This window comes from Lemur catta, chromosome 3 (genome assembly GCF_020740605.2).
Source record: "Lemur catta isolate mLemCat1 chromosome 3, mLemCat1.pri, whole genome shotgun sequence".
NCBI classification, from domain to species: Eukaryota; Metazoa; Chordata; class Mammalia; order Primates; family Lemuridae; genus Lemur; species Lemur catta.
The window spans coordinates 24,387,491-24,410,433 of NC_059130.1; the positions used below are offsets into that span (position 1 = coordinate 24,387,491).

Below are 22,943 nucleotides of genomic sequence, written 5' to 3' on the forward strand. Positions count from 1 at the left end.
AAAACCTGATTCCTGCTTAGAGAAAAATGTTAAAAAAACAAACAAACAAGAAGTTATACCCATTATAATTTTTATTCACCAAATATGGAAATTCCCAAACAAATTAAAATGAAATAGAAAACAACTCTGATGATTTCAACACAGTATTGCCAGGTAAGGACTTTTTAAAAATTCACCATTAGTTTATAAATAAAATGCAGAAGGCCATAATGTCAGAAGAAAACCTTTGAATGTGAATAAATTTATTATTTAAAAGAGAAATATCCACTGGTTTGAAAATCAGTTTTAGAAAAATCTTAGATTTAAGCTATTCCTAGATGAAAACAAAACTTTGGAAGAAAATTATTCACCTCTTGCCTCTCTAACGCAGTAACACCCATATTACTCTCAAATTGCAATCTTTCCCAGGAACTTCCTAATGTAACAAAAGGTATAAAACAAAAGCAGATAAATAGTTTCTGGATTCCATAGTTTGCTTTCCCTTACTAAAAATGTAATTTTCAGGCCAACACTGTTGACAGACATTGCTAGGGACACGGAACCCCTCTGGGATTCCAATGGGCCCACAGAACACGCAGAGGCCGCCGTGGCTGGCCAAGTTAACAAATTTTGTCCACAGTGTCCGGGGTACAGACCCGAGGGTCCTCTCGCCACCTCTGCGGGAGGCCATCTCCGCCCGCTGCCCTCATCTCTAAGCGGTTTTCTCCCCACAAGCCTCTCCTCTTCTGGGGCTGCTGATTCCTGCCGGACCACTGAGGGATCTGCCCGCAGCTTCTCTCCTTCCAGACTTTCATTTCTTGATCCTCGCTCCGTAGTGAGATGTGGCCCAGAGATCAGCCCAAGGTCCAGCATACAAATCAGGGATCTGATGGCTTTTTGGGTTTCCAGGGATCAGCTCAGAGAATAAACCAAAATAACAAAGATTTTATGTATCAATATTCAAAACTGTAGCGACCCACCACGTCAGTTAGCATTGTCATCAGTTTACAGCTGCCACAACCGAAGGCAACGCCCCCAAAGGCAATATAGCCTGTGCAGTATGATTTTGCAGGGTGTAAGTGTAAAGACCACAGGAAAATGAAACGAAAAGCTCTCTGCATTGGCCGGGAATCGAACCCGGATCTCCCGCGTGGGAGGCGAGAATTCTGCCACTGAACCACCAATGCACTGCTATAACATACTTTTGGAAGAAAAATTGAAAAAGGGTACCTAGCTAAGAGGGTTTTGGTAGTGCTGAGTAAAAGTTAACAAAAACATCAAAACCAAAGGTTTTTACAGAAGATTTTTATTAGGCAAAACTATAAATATCAATATACCTTATTTGTCTGATCAAACTCTTAACTCTGAAAAAGGCTCTTTCCAACTGCATAATAGAGCCCTGTAGAAAAAACGTCAAAAATTCATCCAGTTTCCTTGTTTCTGATCCTAAATTTTCACTTGTCAACCTCAAACTGTTGCCTTAGTAGTTCTGAGAAGGTGACCTAACTGGTAGGTTAGGTAAATAAAATTCTAATCTAGGGAAGAAATAAGAAGCAGAAGCAGAATTAGAAGAAAGGAAATAAAAGGACAGAATCAAGATAGAGATAACGGAAGAATCAAGTTTGACCCATGGAGTTAGTCCTTTGTGTTTTTTTCTTGTGAAAGAGTAATGATCAGTCTTGTAATCATTATAATAATATTATGTGCCTCCTTTATAAGATGTATAAAGCATTTGAAGGAATATGTGATGTAAAAAGATTAATAATGCTTGCAAAAAATTATTTAACTGTTTGGGAGAATCCAATTTCCTAAGTTAATATGCCTTGATGTATTAGCTACGTAAAGATCACTAGAATATTTAAAGAAATATTGATGGTTGAAATATTAACATATTGGTCTTTTGATGACATTCAGATAGTGGAGAGATTTCTTTGCCCAGTTTTCCCTGGGGAAATTAAACTGAAGAGAAGAACCTAGAGAGCTTGCCCCACATGTTGGGTCTGGGAGTCATTGTGACTTTGTTCAAATATGGTGCTGTGACATATAATCGTGCTTCCCTAGTTGAGAAGCCAGTCTAGGTTCAGGCTGCATCATAAACTTGAGCTCAACAAGGAAATTAATGTTCACATCGACTTCGCAGAGCTTGGGCTCCATCTGCCCTCTGCTGGACACCCAAGACACAGCCCAGCTCTGGCCAACACGCCTTCAAATGCCAACTACATCAGCCAGGTCTACATTTATTCCACATCTCTTTTTAAACTACAAACCTGCACTTCCTACTCTCAGCTTCTAAATTTACAAGATGCCTCACATGCCTCTCAAAGTCACAAGTGCTAAAACGCAACACACGAGTGAGTTCTCTGTTAGCATCATATACCAACCCTCTACCTCAACACTTAATAATCAGATCCAAGTACAGCATCTCCCCAAAAGTAGTGCATTGTTCTGAGTGTTTCAATCACAAAAGCTATTTCTATCCCTGCCTAGTACATTTACCTTCACTGCCACCCATCCTATTGCTCAAACCAGATCTAGCTATCTTCTTTTAGGTAAACCCTCTCAACCTCTCAACACAACAGTTTATTTCCAGTGTAATTATAAATAGTGTTTAAATTTATTGGACTCTCTATAGACTCAGTGCCACTTCATTACTACACTCCATTACCTCTTACCTCCATTAATATAAGCAGAACAAAAACTGGCCTCTCTACAGCCATTCTTGTGTACTCCAATCCATTTGCTACACTGTATCCTGAGTGACTATTCTACAGCATAAATCTGTACATATCTGTAGCCTAAAATCACATCTGCCAACACAGCAGCTAAGCAACAGCAATCCTCTCTCCCTTGGTCATGGGAGTCCTGGAGATAACCAAGGGGATTTTGGGGAAAGAATTGCCATGGATCAACCCTGAGAGCTTATGTTGGCTTTGAAACATATGTACATGTTGGAGAAGCTCAAGTCTCTAGCCATATTTGGAAATTAGGAAGTAAGGACTAAAAGAAATCACTGCACTGGCACACCTGGGCTTCTGACTTTTCAATTTCCCACAGTCAGTTCCCTAGTGGCTGGGGTGAAGGCCATCAAAAGGCTCCTCTATGAAGTTTCCTGGAGCAAACATCTGAGACTTGGTCATATGGGAATTCTTAGTAGTCAAGTCTCAGAGGTGTTCCAGGGCACAGAGGCCTCCACACAGGGACAATTTTTGATTCCTCAGCTGCTTCCAGATCAAGTTCCAAAAACAGTAGGCTACTTAGTGTAGCCAGGATCTATGTAGTCATTAGTCCAGACATGAACAGGTGGCTCTATTTCTGTGCAGAAGCCCAGTAGACATAGACCTAGGGCCTGCTATGGGTGATGGGAAAAACAACACTGTGAAGTATTGGATACCTTATGAGCTATGCAGAACACTTTAAGCTAAGAATACTGGTGCTTCAGTAGCAAACATCTTATCTCCTACCTGATTGACCCAGGTTTGATTGCAAGCCAATGTATATGACTGTTTTTCTTCTTTTTTCTCCACTCCAATAATTTTATTTACTATCTCTACTGAAGTTGTTATTGCAAAAGCAAGTCTGGTCTATGCAAATATTCAATAGCCAGGGCAACGCTGCAGTCAGCTGAGAAAAGGGAAGAAAGAATAAAATGGGCAGTGATTTGAGAACATGAATTTGTCTATATATTGGCTTGGCAGCCTTGGGACTGGGACTGGGCTATGGTCATGGAAGGACTAATACGTAGCATGAGGTGTGACATTCCTCTAAGGTGTGTCTTCCAAGGCAAGAAGTAAGCTCTGGTGTGTTTCTGCAGCACGGAACATTTGGAACTAATACCCTTGCCACACACTCTTCTCCATAACCAGAGACATCATGACACTACCTATTAACAAATGCAGTGTCCTAGAATATGAAGAATAACTTCAGTGTGTGTTTCTCTCTTTGCAAGTTAGTTCTGGAAAGAGGTCAGGAGATTTCTGTCTCTTGTTATGCCTATATTCTTCTGAGTTTCTCTTGTCATGATGAATATGAGTGTACCCCTAGGAGGAGATAAATGTAGGGAACAAAGAGAAAGTTTTACCCTCTCCTTTAGGTTACCATTCCATAAACTTTTCTTGGACTTCCTATATTTTACACTGGACCAGAAAGACAGGGAATTCAGCCACTAAAGAAATTTCTCTTTAATGTTCTCAGTACAACCTCACTAATTGTCAAAATCATACATTTGGTTAACTTCAGGGTCCTAGTATCTGAGTTAATTATTTACTTCTTCTAACAGCTTATCGGACAACTACAGGTAATCTTACAAGTAAGAGAGGTGTATTCAGAACTTCTGACTCAGGAGGGCAGAGCAAAAGTAGAATAAAAGCTGTTCAGAATAAGAGAGAAACTGAAGTGTGGGAGAAATGCTAGGAAAGTGCTAAAGCCAATTGAAAACCAAATGGCTTTCATTGCTGAATACTTAACTAATAACTGAACTTCCTAACTGATTGACCACATGGCCCTGCTTCACAAATGTGGCTACATCAAGTGGTAATGTGGACAATCCCTTTGCCGAAGCAGGGAGTATGTCCATCTTATCTTCACTCTGTCCAAATCTGCCAACTCCAGAAGGCTGAGTGCAAGAGAGTGGAAGACTTCTTCTTCTTTTGTGTATGCAAAGGAAAGATAAGTAAGTTAGGTGATACCAAAACAGAAATGGCAGGGCAATGGTTATCACCAGTCTTGATGTTCTAAGGAGTCAAAATGAAGTGGGGCGGGGAGGATGTTGGAAGTTTGACGGAGTAGTGAAGACTGTTCTGTTCCAAATATCTCCTGCTGTGGGTCGAGAGATAAGGGAGGCAATTGGCATCAGAGGAGCCACATACATGAGCATTCGATACACCGTGGGAGGCAGAGACAAAAGAGCAGCAGAAATATGGGCAAGAGAGGCAAGATGTTTGGTACCAGCATCCATCCCTGTGCCAGAGGCAGTGCCATCCTGGGTTCTTTCCTATAGTCTCCCACCAGGCAGTTAAAAACTTGGGATTTGCAGAGGGAAGTTCTGACCTCAGGGCAGGGTGTGGCATGAGGATCACCCTAAATTATAACATGATAATAATCACTCATACAAAAAGTTTAAAGATAAGGAATATTTAAAGATTGATGACATTATTATATCTTTATAGTTGAAAGTGAAGAAAATAAAGAAAATATCAAAGCTCTTTGTCTAACCAAATGGCTCATAGAGATTAATTTATATATCGTTACCCATGATAACCAATCAGCAAAAAAGGTATTTAGAAAGGGATGATTATATTCCACAGGAGATATATTCTAGAATCACGCTCTTTACCTTAAAGTCTATTAATATAGCAACCTTTTGGTTAATATTTTCAATCAAGCTCTTTTTCTCACCTTTTGCTTCCAAACTTTTTGTCACTTTCTGGTTTAGGTATGACTCCTAAACACAGCATATAATTAATTTTTAAATCTACTCTAGCAATACTTATTTTTTTACTAAATAATTTGGTCCACTTATATTTAATGTGATTGCTGATATATATTACTTTTAAACATACCATCTGTATTTTTTCCTGTTGTCTTCCTTGTTCTATGTTTCCATTTCTTTGTGTGTGTGTGTGTGTGTCTATTTTGGATTGGTTATTTTTTAACTATTATAACATTATATTTTTTATTTTATACCCTTTGCTTCAATTTTTTCCTTCCTTATTGTTAATTGTATTTCACTTTCCTTCTATTCTTTTAGTGGTTAATTTTTAAAAGCATAGAAATAATGAATATCCTTATCCTCATCCTGGATAATCTGAAGACCTTGGAATACTTTTATTCCATTTAGTCTTACTTGTTATATATGCTGTTATCATTTCTTATAGGTCTAAGTATTTTTAAACCCCAGAAGACTATTCACATATTTTCATATGGTTAATGTTAATTTAGATTTACCAACATATTTACTACTATCTTGCTCTGCATTTCTTTCTGTGTCTCTGTCTTTCTATATGGAATCATTTTCCTTCTGCCTGAGAAACATTTAGAACTTCCTTTTGTGTTGGTCTGCTAGTGAAGAACTGTTTCAGATCTTTTTCTCTGAAAGTGTCTTTATTTTGCTTTAATTTTTGAAGATTGTTTTTACTAAGTATAGAATTCTAGGAGGCAGTTTTTTTCCCCAGTTTATTGAAGATATTTGCATTTGATTTTGCTTTTCAGAAGTCAGTTATCTAACTGCACCTGATTTGAATATAATCTCTCTTTCTTCTCTGAGTGTGGCTTTTGTTGTTTTTTCTCTTTTTTTTTTGGACTATTTTTGTCTATGTTTTTGATTTTCTTCAGATTTACTATGATGTCTCTAGGTATGGATTTCCCTTATTTCTCTTGGCCTTCTAGACTTCGTTGAATCTGTGAATTATGATTATCATGTTATCTACTACATTTTTAATTGTGTGTGTGTGTGTGTTTAATATTATCTTTTCTCCTTTTTCTACATTCTGAATTCTTTTTCTTTCACATTTCCCACTTTACTAATCTTTTCAAAGCTGTGACTGTTCTGTTATACTCTTCCACTGAGTTCTTAACTTTGTTTATTTTATTTCATTTCAGAATTTCTATTTGACTCTCTCTAAATCTGTCCTGTCATTTTTTGTAGTTTCCAATTTGGATGTAAAATGTTAACAAAATTCTTTTCCTTTCTGCATGATAATTTAGCCTTTGATTAACTTTCTAGCTCTGTCTTCCTGGAACCTTTTAAGTATAAATGTCAACTATATTACTAAGCAACATTGTATATGATAAAAAAGGATTCCTGACTGATGGACTACACCTGGACTGGCAAAACTAATAAGTACCTAGTGAGAAGCCATACTATGAGCTTCTCTGAATGCAGTGACCCTTGTAACTTGCATACACCTTGCATGGACATTGGAAGCTATTTTATTAAGTTCTTACAAGAGATAATGGCTCTTGTGAGACATAGAGTTTCTAAGCCAGGGTGGCTCCATATGTACTTCAACTGTCCTAGAAAAATAGGCATAAGGAACAATTAAACAATTAAAATTATGTGATCCACCCCTTGTGGCCTATGTAGGAGGGAAATTCTTGCCTTACCTAATCAGTAGATAACAGAGAGCCTCTAGCAATGAAGCTACCAAAATGAAAAATAAATTATGGTCTGGCTCAGTTCCCTTGTGACCCACATGATCTTGAAATTTTGTAAACATTTCACTTTTTTTTCTTTTAGTGTTTCATTATGGATCATTTCTTTTGATCTATCTTTAAGTACTTTTTTTAGACCAAAATTTGTCAAATATTGTCAATTTCATATGATTGAATCTTAATATGTTAACCTACTAGGCAAAATTCAAATTTGTTTATATATGACTAAATAACCTGTCTCCCCCCAAAAGGCTTTACCAATTTGCTCCTATTGACAGTGTACGAAAGTATCCATTTTATTTCATTCTTTCCAACTGGATATTATCAATAATTATTACTTTTGCCAATCTGGGGAGTGAAAAAGACATTAATTGTCTTCATTTGCATCTCCCGTATTATTGGTTAGTTTGAATTTCTGTTCTCTGTCCATTAATTCTGTTTATTTTCCTTTATAGCACTTACCACTACTTGAGTTTTTTATTTTGGCTTTACGTGTTTACTTTTTATATATTAATTGTTTTACTCTCTCACTAAAAAGTAAGTTCCATGAGAAGGTGAACTTAAGTCTCATTCACCATTGTATCTCCTGTGCCTAGAACATTATATATACTCAATATATATTAATTAAATGAAGGAATAAATGAAAGTTGGATTGTAGGGGTGTCCATGAAAGTGGATATTAGCTAAAATCCCGGAGACATTCTTCTTTTCCTAGTTCTCACCCTTTAAGCTCTGTTAAGCCTGGAGAAGGGTGTTTTGTCTTTAAAAAGATACTGCTTCAGATCACCCCTGTGGACCAGTTCCTGTTCTTAGGTCTCAGGCTTCCTCTATTCATAAATAATGACTATATGGCTTCCTGGAAAGTTTCTTTATATCACGTCCTTAGTGAGTGTTGATTTTCAGTTCCTGATCCTCTCACATAATAACTATTCAATTAATGACTTTTTGCCATAATGGCTATTAAAATGTTATACTACTTTTTGTAACACTTCTTTTTTATTTTATTTTTTTAGTATAATGATTCTCACCCCAAAATAAATAAAATAAATATGCTCTAAGAAATTATATCTTGTCATTATGGTTTCAAGCAAAGAAACTGTGTAGAAGGGTATGTAGGGAAGTGGCTAAGGAGGAGACTCTCCCTCTGTAATCTGCTTTTTGATGCTAAGGTGAGGACTTTGCAAACCACATCTTTTTTCACTTGCTGGCTTTATTACTTTCTGTCAACAAGGGATATTAAAAGGAGACTGAGAGGCTGGGGGAGGGATCAGGGACCTGCTGCTTCCTGTTTTGCTTCTTGTTTGCATCAGCATTCCCCCAGCAATGATTTTTCTATCCTGAGAATAGCAGTTATTTCCAGTTTCTTTCTTGTTTTTGTTTTGTCTTTTTTTTACAATCCCAGAGCCATCTTCATTGCACCCCTTCATAGCCACCAGCATTAGCCAGTAGGCACCCCCTCTTCAGAGTCTGAGCTCCTACTCCCCAAGGTACTTCCTTTGAGTTCTTAAGGCACTGGCAACCTCCTCAGAAGTCAGATGCTCAGGTTGGGGGGGCAGTGGAGGGGAGGCCTTCATCCAAGTTACCAAGTTCTAACAACCCAAGCCTCTTACCTTTGTTCCCCCAACCCTAGGGTTGATAACTGCTTCCTGTAGTTACTATCTCTATATTACATCAGTTCCCCCTTTTGCCTTTTCAAGCTGCCAATACCTGTTTAATTCTCTGTATTAAATTATCTCTGGTATACTATCTCTTTTCCTATTTAAACCCTGAATGACACAGTACTACTCACCAATTTACCTGACATGACCGTTTCTCATCAGAGAATATCATGTGAAACAATTTTAACTTGCATGACGTGTTTTGATGAACCCAAAATACTATGTTTTTCATACACATGCCAAGCAAGTGGAATGACAGGGTTGTATCTTCTATGACTCTTCAATCTGCTGTACATGACCACCATTTCAGTGTGGTATAAAGCGTTCTATGATTGGCTTTTATTTGTTGAAAGTCTTAAGAAAAAGGAAATTATTAATGGCTTTAAATCCGATATTGAATGCCTGCCTGGCACTGAATCTTCACTAACTTTAAAAGAATAACCCCCTCCCACCCTTCCTCCACTGATCATCACCCACAACCAAGTCTTCTCTTGCTCCTTTGGTGAATACAATAAATCTTCATATGTAAAACTGTATTATTTAATTTTTGTTTATTATTTGTATAAATTTAGTTTGTTTAATCTATATGTTTTCTATCTGTTGGGTATCTTGGATCAATTTTTTCCATTAAAATAATAGAAAATTTTTTCACTTAACATATTTTCACTTAGTGATAAGATTTTCAACCATAAATTAAAGTCAATAAGAAAATATTTGTATATAAGGCACATAAATCCGGAAACTGCCAAGAGACAGTCTAATAAGTTCCATACTTCTAATTTTGGATATAAGCTATTCTCAGGATATGCAAAGACGGAGAGAAAATGCTGATCAATTATATATTTATTTATATATTCATTATCAAGCACTTATTGATTATCTGAGTGTCTTTGTAAAGCAAGATACAAATTAAGCAGGAGCAACAACTCCTCCTCTAAAAATGTTTGCATTCCAATTAGGGAAGTAAATATATCATGTATATAACAAGTAGACTATAAAAGAGAACAAATGATAAGGTAGTCCAAGCTCTGTACAAATAGGAGCAGTAACATAGAAAAGGAGTAGGGTGAAAAAATTTTTGCCACCCAACCAGATGCATTTGTCCACTGCCCAAGAGGAAGCCAATGCACTGAGACAGCAGAGTTTTCAGCAGAGAAAGAGTTTAATCCACGTAGCGATAAATGGGGAGACGTGGGAAATTTCTCAGATCCACCTCCCTGAGAATTCGGGAGACAGGGTTTTTAAAGACAGATTTGAAACTGCCTGTAAGGGAAAATGCATCTGTATAAGCAACAGGTTTCTTAGGCCAAACTAAGACGACTGCCACAGTGTTTTTTCCCCACCCAGCCCCCAACTAGCCGGCCTTCTAGGGAGGCATGAGTCAGCACACTTATGTAATCAAGGTGTTATGTCCTATGTGAACCCCTGTGATCAAGCTTTCCCATGGCATGTTGCCACTATTGTTCAGAGCCATATATATAAGCACTTGCCATGTTCTCCGCTGTGCTTTTCGCCACTGCTCTATCTCCCCTGACAATAAAGAACATGTCTCCCCTGCTCCCTGCCACTCACCTTTTCTTCCCATTTCCAAAGCCTGCGCTGGAGCATGCACTAGCCATAGAGCTTCCTCCTCACACTGCTCTTACAAATTAATTAAAAAGGGTGCAAGGTGATAATTGTGGTAAGGGCCTAGCTAAAAATAATGATAATAATTAGCCACTGTCCACTTGTTTGCTTCTCTATAATTGCCACTCCAGAGCCACACAGCTTGTGTCCATAAAGATTCTTAATTTTCTCCCCACAGCTGGTGTCCATAAAGATTGCTAAATTTCTCCACAGATAACATCACCTTCTTGAAAACTAAAAGTAGTTTTTAAGATATCTCCCAGGCCCCGCCTTCCAGTAGATTGGTCGACCCACTCAGACCAGTGTCCCATACCAAGAAACCAACTCAGCTGAAATTGTGACCTCAGGGACTGAAACAACACAAGAAGATGATTTCTACACCCCTATAATTTTGCCTTAATTAACAAACCTAACTACCTAATCACTTAATCCCTTGCCTGCCAAACTATTTTTAAAAACCCTGTCTCCCAAATTCTCTGGAAGGTGAATTTGAGAAACTTTCTCCTGTCTCCCCGTTCTGCTCTCTGCAGAATAAAATTCTTTCTCCATTGCAAACACAACTGTCTCAGTACATTGACTCTTCTCTGTGCAGTGAGCAATACAACCTGGTTGGGCAGTAAAAAATTGGGGCTCAGGTCATCAGAGATTGCCCACAAGAGCACTTGCTCAAGGTTCAGTGACCTCTTGCCAGGGGCACAGATTTAGAAGTGTACCCTAGAGGCCGCTCAGTCCCCTCGGATGAAGGCCATCTCTGGCACCATCTCTCCTGGTGGGACATTGTCGACCCATGGTGCTTGGATCTGTTTGTGGTGTAGAAACGGTTTCTAGAACTAGAAGACATCTTTAGTGAGTGATCAAAACACCCAGCAACCTCCTTCCTTCTCCTGATTGATTGATTTCTTTGGAAACCTTTCGGCTCCTTCTGAGCGAGTCTTGTTTGGATGTCCTGATGAGTACTCAAAGCCGGTACAACTTCTCCTTTCTTCTCCAGATTCTTTGGCCTCTCTGGAGGCATTCTGGCTCCTTCGTGAATCTTGTTTGGCTTTCCCTATGGTATAGGAACAGTCTTGTCTGGGGGAGATTGCTCCCCAATTGGATGGAGAGTATGGAGTCTGTCTAGGAGCTATATTATAGGAAAAGCCTTGTTTTGGAGAACTTTCTCCCCATTAGATGAAGAATAGGGGGGCCCATCTGGAGGAGTACTCTTAAAATGTTTATTAATAATTCATGCTTAAAAGACCTTTTTGCTTTGATATCTACTTTAAAATAAGTACTTTGTTAAAAGCTAATGGCCAAAAATTGATCCTTTAAATTAAAGCAATTTAAAAAAATAGATTTTAGAGATCTCTTTTTCTAAACAATTGTCTTATTTGTATTTATGAAAAAAATCATAACTAAAAAAAAGAACATGTAGCAATTTCATGGCTAGCCTTAAAAATTCTCCTGACAATATTAAACAGGAAATACCTGGTCTAAAACAAAGATAAAAAGCCTTTGAAGACTACCTACCGTTGCAGGAGGAACAGGAAAAGCCAGTTTACCTTTTAGCCTAATGTTTAAAGTTCTGTGCTTTCATCTTGCCAGCCTAGGTTTGACTCCTGGGCAGGTAATGAACTTCTTCTGGCTTAGGATTTGTGTAACTTTGGCCGTTGTTGATGCTAGTGAGACTTCCTTTCTTTGAGCTGTTTTATGACTTTCTGAATCTCATAAACTGTTTTCTACCTTTCTGGAGACATCTCTTGCTTCCTTGATCAAGCTATAACCTGGGTTAAGGCTTATTGGTTCAGCTTAGAAGGGTACTTTAGTTAAAACATTCAAAAGCAAAAATATTAGCTATTTGTCCTGGCTAGAGTTGGCTCCATTTACTTTCATTCCTCTCTACTCCTTCGTTTTTGCCCATCGCTGAGTCTTGGCCAAGCAAAGGCAGCCAGTCGTTCAAGGCAAATGCTTAACTCTACCGTCTATGCATCTTCTCTATGTGGCAGCACTGGAGTCTCTCTGAACTTATTCTGGTTCAGCTGCCCAATCTCTGGATTGTTCTTTGCTCAGTTAAACTCCATTAAATTTAATTTGTCAGAAGTGGGTTCTGAAAGAGAGCTCGCAGAGAACCCCCAGGAGCACCAAGTGGGTAAGCAAGGTGCCTGCCAGGTTGTGCCCATTACTAGGGCGTGTGGGTAAGTTCTCTCTCGGATTCTGAAGCTCCACAGATCTGTGTTTTGATCGCTCTGAGTCTGAGCAAATTTTTGATGCTAACTGATTTGAAAGTTACAATAGAAACTGTACTGGGTCTGGGATCAGATTGGATCGGATAATTAGCTGGCTTGGATCCAGTTAGAGGCCTCAAATGTTTGACTGGGTAAGGCATAAACTGCCAGTAAATGGCAATATTACAGGGGGTGTGAACTCTAGCTTTCAAGAATATACAGAGATTTCTGTGTGGCACATTTGCAGTGGCGTCGTCATGGCTCACTGCAGCCTCAAACTCCTGGGCTCAGGTGATCCTCTTGCCTCAACCTCCAAGGTGGCTGGGACTGTAGGCATGTGCCACCACACCCAGCTGATTTTTTTAATCTTTTTGTGGAAAACGGGTCTTGCTTTGTTGCTTAGATTGGTTTCAGACTCTTGGCCTTAGATGGTGCTCCCACCATCTAATCCCAAAGTGCTGGAATTACAGGCATGAGCCACTGCTCCTGGCCCTTAATTGGGTATCTTGAAGTCCTTTTATATCTATAAAAAAGGAAATTTATGTTTATAAGAGTGTCTGAGAGGAAATATTGAGTCACTAGAAAGTCTTACATGACAAGTCTCACCTTTGTTTAGGGTACTTTTTCTGGATATCTTATCTTTTTTTTTTTGAGACAGAGTCTTACTCTGTTGCCCAGGCTAGAGTGCCGTGGCGTCAGCCTATCTCACAGCAACCTCAAACTCCTGGGCTCAAGCAATCCTCCTGCCTCAGCCTCCCAAGTAGCTGGGACTACAGGCATGTGCCACTGTGCCCGGCTAATTTTTTTATATATATTTTTAGGTGTCCATATAATTTCTTTCTATTTTTAGTAGAGATGGGGTCTCGCTCTTGCTCAGGCTGGTCTCAAACTCCTGAGCTCAAACGATCCTCCTGCCTCGGCCTCCTAGAGTGCTAGGATTACAGGCATGAGCCACCGTGCCCAGCCATGGATATCTTATGAACTGAAACTTTGCACACAACCTTTTTACTTGGTATGAGCAACTGACGGTACAATATTTAGGTATAAAGCCCTAGCTCTGTGCTTTTGAAATATAAATTTTCTGCCCTGTCTCACCTAAGGGTCATCTTCTTAAAAGGCAAATTGTTGCCTAGGTAACAATTGCTTAGAACAGTAAAATAGGTAATTAAAAGATTGATAGTCTGAATAAATATATATATTATTTAAAAGCAGGCAAATAAAAATTCTGCTTCTGTCTGTATGTCTGTATGTACATGTGTCTATATATGTCATGAGTATGTGATATTTCACTACTAAAATATGTAAAAGAGCTCTAATTCATTGGCTTTTAAAAAAAGTAAGTGCTTACATCAAATATTTTATTAGGAAAATAAGAAAGAACTCAAATGCATTTTAGTTCATGTGACTTTGGTAATCTTTGATAAATAAAACTGGTTTTAAAACTGTTATCAGAGTTGAAATGTTTTAAGGTCATAAAACTGCTGCTTCTGTAATATTTTTAAATCTTGCTGGATTTGACCATTAGCTTATGTTTTTGGTTTTGAGCCTCCAGATTCTGGGGTCTAGGTAGGTGGCCATGGTGAGGCCTGAGAACATGTTCTCAGTGTTTAGACCAGCAGCTGCTTCTTAAGTTTGCTTTCACTAAAATTTAAAGTTACTGAGAGTAAGAATTCTAGTCAATACATGTGATTGCATATATAAAGTGTGAAAATGATACATTTTTAATAACAAATTATAAAAGAAGTGTAAAATGTGTTCTTATTAAATATATATGTAATTTTTGTCTAATTCAGAGGTTATTTAAAGGTTTAATCAAAATAGGGATTTAGAAAGAAAATAAAAACAAAATAGAAAGTAACTAGTGAGTAAGAGAAAGACATGTACCAAGGCAATGAATATAGAAATATATTTTTGGTAAGAAAGATTAAACAGAAAGGAGAATAATATTGTAAAGAAAGGATAATGTATGGAATTTTTGTCCTAAAATGACTGGTTATTTAGGAAAAGAGAAAGTAAGGACAAAAGAGAAAGTCTTTAGGCATGTTTTGTAGAAGGTCCATGCAGGTTGGGATAAAGTTTATAAAGGAAATTTATGAAGGAGTTTTGTATGTGATGCAGTTGGCTATAATTAAAAAGAAAAATTTTAGTTAAAACAAAGTTTTCTTAAAATATTAATTTGCTCTTAATGAAGTTACATGATGTACACATTTTGATTCTATAACTTGTTTCCTTTTTTTAAATTAAAAATCGCACTACAGAAGGATTTTCTTTACTTTTTTGGCAATTGGCCTAAAAGAAGCAAAGATTTTATGCTTTATAAGGTAATCCCTGTGTTCTCTTTATTAGGTTTTGACTAACTAGAAAAATTAAACTTTGAAAGGATTAAAGTTTACACCCATATAACTTCTTATATCGCCTTTAGAATCTTTTGATGGCTATCACTCTTGGTTAAATAAATGACCATTATTTTATAGTGGCTTGTGATTATATTTGAACAAATGTTTTAAGCCTTTGATGTTTGACAAACTTTCCAAAATCCAAATTCTAAATGCAGCCTTTTGACCTCAAACTAGCTTTTTATATATTAGAGCCACTGAAGGTCTAAGACAGACATATTAGACTTATTTGGCATGTTAAAACCATATGGGAAGCATTGTCAAATATGAAATGGTGTTTAACTTTCTTTGGATTATATTTGTATAAGCATGTTATTAACATATGTTCCAATATTATAAAATATTGATATGTCTTGGTGTATGTTATCAGTAATGATTATGGTTATTATGTTAAATTGCCATAGGCCACAAAAATAACCAACTTTGTTTGTCAATTGTCTCTTTAACCATGGCTAGGCTAAGACTTTTGTCATCCATAGACAATTATTATTTTACTTTGATTCATCTCAGAAAGTGGTTCTTTAAACTGGCTAAGTCCAAAGTTTGCTTCTTTAAGGAAAGTCATGGAAAGGACTAACAAGTTCTCTTGAATACAGGTTTCTGATAACTTTGGAGATTATATACCATCAAATTAAAACAAAACAAACTTCCAGAACTTTAATTAGAATGGTGATATGTCCATGAGTATCACTAAATCAACATTGAACAGAACAGAAATTAATTACATAAGGCCGAACTAAATATTTTTATGACCATTTGTTTGAAACATTGTGGATTCTTTTTTTGTATTTTGCTTTCTAGAAGTCAAGAAAACATTTCTCCTTCTTTTGAGCTATTTATAGCTTACAACAAAGAATATATTTGTAAGCAAAATTTGAAGCATTTGTTTTTCTCTCTACTTGATTTCTCCAAAATTTGAAAACTATTTGTGAGTATTCTTAAATTGTGGCGATATTATTATTTGCATAAGTTCAATAAGAATCTGTTTTCTTCTATAATAGGACACAATGGAAGACACTCATTATTTTACCAAGACTTTGACTGGAATGGCATATTTTCAGAGGTGCTCAGACTGCATTAAGGAATTAAGGTTGACTATATAAGGCTGATAAAAAGCCCTTTGAAAAACTGGCCAGGTACCTTATCAATAACATTTCCTGATCTGTGGTTAGTAAAGAATGTCACTTTCTGACAGGTCTAGGAACCCCCAGTTACTTTGGGACCTCAAGAAAAGAGGAATTTACCCAATTCATACAGGTACCTAATGGCATGGATAAATCCTTGGCTTGACTTGAGAGGCTTTCAAGTCTAACCTGAGATTCCTTATGAAAAAGTTCCAGCAAAGCCAATTTTAAAAGAAAGAAAAGCCTATGTAGCTAATAATTATTCTTACTGCACTTTATGCAAATAATCAAGCCAAACATAATGAGTAAAGTTTATTCTAGCAAGTAAATTGATCCTACTATGATTCGTCTTTGATAAAAATGGGAAACCGGAAAGAGAAAAAAATATGGTTCAGAAATAAAAAACTATAGTACACCTGTTATTAGATTCTAGTCTTGTCCACTGTTTTTGAGTTTTTGATATTTGCCTACAATTTGGACTGAATCCTGAGTTCTCTCCTGGCTACAATTCTCCAGATAAAGTTCCCCATGGACCTCTTAACAGAGGGTTGCCAGAAAGATACCAGGACACCTAGTAGAAAAGCCTGCTAGAAATACTAGTTTCCATAGACAGAGTATATGCCAACAGAGACACAATTAGAAGTCTGTCTGTGACTCTAGGGCTGATCACAGAAGAAACTGCAAAAAGCCTTAGGGCTCAACAGAGGTCCCTCAACTTGCTAGCCCAAGTAGTCTTGGGTAATCAGGCAGTGTTAGATTTCCTGTTGGCTAAACAAAGGAGACTCTATGCAGTATTAAACACTACCTACTGTACCTCAGGAAAAGTTGAAACCTGAAAAGAGAAATTCCCAACAAGTTGTGTGGCTACAATGGGGCTCTACTAGTGACCCTACACCTGACTGGTTTGGGGGATTATTCACTTGCATTCTCCAGAACTTCAGATCAGTTCTACAGGGGCTCCTGAAGCTAGGTATTATCTATCTAATAGTCTGCTGTTCACTTAGGTACTGTGCTAAGGCTGTAAATAAGGATACTAATGTTCTTGTCATGCAAACCTTAGGTCTGAAGCCCAGCACCCATAGATATTTGCAGATGACTGCAAAATGGTTTTGCTTTCCTTATCCTGGGCTGAACTCCAGACTCCATCCCTTTTCAACCATAAGAAGCCAGAGCAGTCATCTGCCCTTTCCCTTCTCATTTTGCCCACACCTCAGGAATGAGACTGAGTAAAAAGCCCAGGGGGACTTGAAACCACACTTACAAATTAATAAAAAGCTGGGCAAGGAAAGAACTGTGGTAAGCCTTGCTCAAAATAAGGCACAGGCCTAGCTAAAAATAATGATAATAATTAACCACTGTCCCTCTGTTTGCTTCTCTATAACTGCCACTCTGGAGCCACATAGCTGGTGTCTGTAAAGATTCTTAACTTTCTCCCCCTAGCTAATATCCATCAAGATTCTTAACTTTCTCTCCATAGCTGGTGTCCACAAAGATTCTTAAATTTCTCCAAAAATAACATCACCTTTTTGAAACCTAAAGGTAGTTTTAAAGATATCTTCCAGGCCCCGCCTTCCAATAGATTGGTTGACCCACTCAGACCAGTGTCCCATTCCAAAAAACTGACTCAACTGTAATTGTGATCCCAGAGACTGAAACAACACAAGAAGATGATTTCTACACCCCTATAATTTTGCTCTAATTAACAAACCTAATTGCCTAATCCCTTGCCTGCCAAACTATCCTTAAAAACCCTGTCTCCCAAATTCTCGGGGAGGTGAATTTGACAAACTTTCTCTTGTCTCCCCACTCTGCTCTCTGTGGAATAAAACTCTCTCCATTGCAATTCCGACTGTCTCAGTACATTGGCTCTTCTCTGTGAAGTGGACAATACAACCCAGTTGGGAGACAACACTTTGCGTAGGCAATTGTGTCTGCTAATTGGCTGGGTTCAGGGCGGAACCATAGGGCTGTAAAAATTCTTTTCTTTGCTGACTAGGTTCTTGTGTGGGGGTGACGAGACCAGTTGAGTCAGTTCTTCAGTATAGGCCACCAGTCTGGGTGGTTCAGCTGTTTCACCGGAATGCAGGATCTGAAAGATTTCTCAGAAACTACCACTAGGTTTCAAAAAGGTGATGCTATCCATGGAGAAAACTAAGAATCTTTATGACCACCAGCTATGTGGTTCCAGAGTGGCAATTATAGAGAAGCAAATGGGGGACAGGGGCTAATTATTATCATTATTTTTAGCTAGGCTTGTGCCTTATTTTTAGCTAGGCCCTTACCACAATTCTCACATGGCACCCCTTTATCAATTTGTAAAAGTGGTTTCAAAATCACCAAGAGATCTTCTTGGACAAGATCCTAAAGAAATTTATGGAAATGAGTTGACCAAGGAAATAGGGAAACACAAGAGTAAATACAGCAACATTATCATAGTTCCCTTTCCCATAATCTCTCCATCATCTTCCCACCTCACCTAATCAACCCACAGAGATTAAAAAACATTGTTGAATTTTTATCTAAACCTGATGGGGGATGGAGAGGAAGAGACTGAGTACTATTTCAGTCAGGATTCATGCCAGCAGTAATTACTTGTCATTTAATGGAAATAAGTGCATTTGACAAAAGATGAAGCATGGAAATCACTACAGTGAGAAAGGAGAGGGACTAGAGAGTAGGCAGTTGTGGGGGTTAGGGGAAACTTGCCCTTTCCTCCAACCCCCGGAAAATTTGTTGAAAGATCTACTCACAATTAAGGCAGATAAATAAGAGAAAGAGGTTTATTTACCGTGTACATGGGGAGAATCACAGAGTGATTACTCAGTATCCCAGGGGGATCCAGATATTTTTGTACCAGCCTTTTAGAGGGGAGGTGAAAATGAGAAGCAGAGGTAATTCTGTTTAGGGGCAATAAATGGTTGTGTTAGGGTGCAAAGCTAGGTGGAGAAAGATTTCTTATGCAGAGATTAAGATATAAAAGTAAAATTTATTTTAACTTCTTAGAGGAGAGAGAGAAGGTATGGCAACCCAAAGAAAAAGAAAGAAGATGCCAGCAGTGAGACCAAGTGGCTTGCCACTTTTATCGGGACAAAGAGAAAAAAAATAGTAACAGCTGTCAGTTGATAACAAAAGTGGCAGCAGGTAGATAACAAAAACTGCAAGGATGTCAAAGTCCAAGACTTAGTTTCCTGCCTTCCTTGGAGATGGGATTATCACAGGAGATACGACTCCCTCCTGGAGATAATGGTTGCAGCTGTAGCTTGTTCTTCTGCAAAAGAAGCAGATTCTCAAAAAACAGTTTTGAAAGAGAGATTTACATCTCTTTTCCATTCGTTCAGCTCTTCAGAAGTTGTGCAAAACAGAACTCCTGCAGGGTGCCTGTTATTGAGAGAACTCATAGGATTGATCTATAACTGTTCCTGGGGAAATTGTAGGATTAGGTATTTTTCTATTATTTTTGGAAGGCCGCCCATACAGTTGCTGGGGAGGACAAATAGGTACTTGGGAGAATGAATTGATGAGGGGAAAGAGATTTACTTGTAAATTAACCTGAGAGACAGGAATTATGTTTAAAATGATTTGGGCCAGGTCTGGCTGTTTGCATTCTTGATTTTCTTTCCTGAAACATAGTGAGATACCAGGGAAGGGAAGTCCTCTGTTCTTTTGATGGATCTGGTTATGCAGATAGAGGGAAAGCCCCTTCCAAGGGCCTGTTGATCTCGAAGAGCCTTTAATTCAAAATACTCTTTATACCAAGGAGTCATATTTTGGGGTGAAATTTCCTGAGTTCCTTCAGAGTGTATGTGTATGAGAGAGAAATCACCCTTAAACTCACTGGCTTGGGGAGTGAGGGTCCCCCAGATCTGGCATATAGGAAACGGCCTTTCTGCATGTGTGTTTTCTGAACTTAAACAACTGCCATCCATCTATTTGAGCTAATGTAATACTATTCCTAACCAAAGCAGGATATGATCCCAGGAAGCCTTGCATTCCCAGACCGCTAATCTCATTTGTTTAATTTGGCATCATGGGGGCCAAGGGAGAGCTTCCCCTCCACCCTCTGAAGGTTCCCTGAAAATGAACTGACAATAGACAGATTAATAGGAGAAAAGGCATACAAAGTTTATTTAATGTGTATAGCAAGGTGGAATTGCAGGAGAATGATTACCCAATAACCCAACAAGGTCCAGATGCTTTTGTATCCTTCTTCATTGGGGAAGGGGAGTTAAGGGGTATAAGAGTAAATGATTTTCAGGGGAAATGAATGAGCCCAAAGAACAATGGCCTGGGACAAAGTTCTTCTGAGCTCTGGGGGAGTTTGTGGGAAGGTGAGAGGCAGAACTTCACTGTGAGCAGGTAAAGCCTCCTAGGTAATCTCCCAGAGCTGCCCTCAGAAAGACAGATGAAAAGTTGGTCAGGGCATGATCATGACTCCCAGTCTCTTCTTGGTTACTCTTTCCTGATGATTTGATGCGATTCCTAGGGAGGAGATTTTAAGACAGTTGCATTTCTATTGGAAAGAAGCTTTTTTAGATAAGGAAATTCTAGACAGAGTCCCTCATGGTGCTTCAGGAAAATAAGAGACAAGGAGATGGGGGAAGGTCAGAAAAAGACCTTGAAGCTGCTTCCTTCGGCATGTCAAAATGCCATGTTTTAGAGTATCATTTTTGTGAACCCCAATAGCATCATAGACCATAGTTCTTGAAACTGTAGAGACAGCACTGAAGACTGGGCCATGTTAGGAACAGTGATGTCTCTAAAGTCAAAAGAACCAAGACTTGGATCTAGAAGTGAGTAATGGAATGGGAAAGAATATAGTTGTAACTTATGAACCACCTCATTGCTCCGTGGGTTAGCATTTGTCATCCCCTTACTTAGACTGCTAAGGAATTCTATTCAGGCCTTGGTGGCTCAGCAGTGGACACAAACCTAGCTATTCCCCTTCCTTCCAGAATAGTGTTGGACAGAAAACCTTGACAAAACCATGCATCACACCTATACTGTAGCTTCTTCATGGAGTCAGGTGAGAAGATGGGAGGCCAGAGGACCCAGTCTGTGTCTTGAACAGGGCCTTTATTGAATTCTTCTCTAGTATCTTTAAATTATAGTCGTAAAGAGAAATGTTTCCCCATGTCCCTTTTGACTACAAAAGGCCTGTGCTCACCCTCTGAAAAGTTGGAAGACATGCATCTACTACCCCTGCCAAGTGCTAAGCCACTACGAGGATATAAATGCTTTATTTCTTGACTCTCTCTGCACCCCTACTGCAAAGGACTAATTTTCCCCAAAGAAAATTTTCCCCAAAGAGGGGACATTTTTTTACTGAATTTAAGCTCCTTCCACATGATAAAGCTGCTAATTGCCTGAGGAAAGATTGCTGATGTACAGTGTAGTGGGAAATACACTCAGGGTCAATGAGCAATAATTCTGCTTCTGTTAAATTTTATAATTATTATATCACTACTGCACAAAACAACACTTGGAGCTAGTTTGTGTCTCACTGCACCATTTTTTAAGTTTCTGACCATGAGGAAGTTACTTTACCTCTTTCAACTTTATTTATCTCATGTACAAAATTGAGATGATAGTAAGATGTTCTTATGCAAGTAAAATGCTGGAGTGTTCCAGCCTTGCTTAGATGGATGGAACATTGTCCTTTTTTGTTACTCTGTCTTTTCAGTAAGTTTTGTTTTCATTTCCTGCTAAGAATCAGCCTAGAGCCTATTGGAGGAAGAGAAACTAAGTTGTGGTGGCAAGGAACAAGTTAGACTATGAGTAAGGGTCAACTATACCCTTATAGACTGGATAAAACCCTGAGGTACAAAGTCATTGTGCAAAAATTATCAAGGATTAGGACCACTGTTATGTGCTCCCTTTGATCTCCCAAAGCACAAGATTTTCATGCAAATAACTATCTCCCATGACAAAGTGTTGCTAAGTCCATCAATCCCCACCTATCCCACCCCTAGTAGCTCTGTGAGCTGAGAGCTTTTCAAAGTTCAGAAAAACTGGTCTGACTCCCACAAACCTTGATCACAGAGTAAAGTTTCTTACCGCCTGCATTGTGTGCTGGAAGAACTGTAGGCAGGAGCATTAGCTGGGTAATTACAGTGGAAGCTTCTAGCTGAAGTGTAGTATTGCATTGTAAAATGTTCTTCAAACAATCAATTTCACTTACAGTGAGGTTCCCTCCCCATAATTCCTCACTGCAATCTGCCTCCTCCCATCACTGATTAATCCTCAAGAATATCAAGGGATAGAACTGTGTCACCAAGAGTAAAGTTCTTAGAAATGGAATTCTGGATTGTCACAAAGGAGACAATTTATTTTTTATACATGTCCAATGTTGAAAAGATTGATAATATGTATGCACATTCAGGCATATAAATACACACACATATATATAGCATGCAGATAGTGAACATCTTCAGAGATAGGTTTGCAATATTTGAAACACTTTGAGGGGAAAGATGATAAAATAGAGCTTTTACAGAAAACATTCTATACATTAAGCTTCTACAACCATGAACTTTTGGTAATAATTCTGTGAAAGTGGTGAACAAATTCTCCTCTAAAAAGTTCATCCTAGTAATTATCTTTATAATTTCTTATATAAAACATGCATGATTCACTGTTAGAAGAATCACTAAAAAATAGAAACACAGCATTTATAAATAATTAATAATGGAAACATCCTAAATCCAAAATTATGGGATACAGCTAAAATCATGATAATTAGAATAAAAAAGAAACTCTTATACTAGAAGTGAAGAAAGGTTTAAATTAAGAACCTAAGCATGGTACTTA

General features: G+C 38.2%; 1 protein-coding gene and 1 non-coding gene across 7 annotated transcripts in view; one reads left to right on the forward strand and one right to left on the reverse strand.

The window, feature by feature from the left end:
• The window catches only part of FCGR1A (Fc gamma receptor Ia), a 41,639-nt gene that overhangs the window by 5,202 nt on the left and 13,494 nt on the right, over positions 1 to 22,943 (forward strand). For 2 of the 6 annotated variants that reach the window (XM_045544890.1, XM_045544891.1), the window contains exon 1: positions 11,954 to 12,018. The exons of 2 other annotated variants lie outside the window; for them this stretch is intronic. In XM_045544890.1, coding sequence (XP_045400846.1) covers positions 11,965 to 12,018 — 54 coding nt within the window. In that variant the 5' untranslated portion in view covers positions 11,954 to 11,964. Of the gene's footprint in view, positions 1 to 11,953; positions 12,019 to 12,054; positions 12,074 to 12,569; positions 12,587 to 22,943 lie in introns of those variants that run through there. 2 more of the 6 variants (XM_045544892.1, XM_045544896.1) reach the window with 2 other exon arrangements.
• Positions 1,096 to 1,166, reverse strand: TRNAG-CCC. The gene has a single exon. It is a non-coding gene; the product is annotated as a tRNA-Gly (tRNA).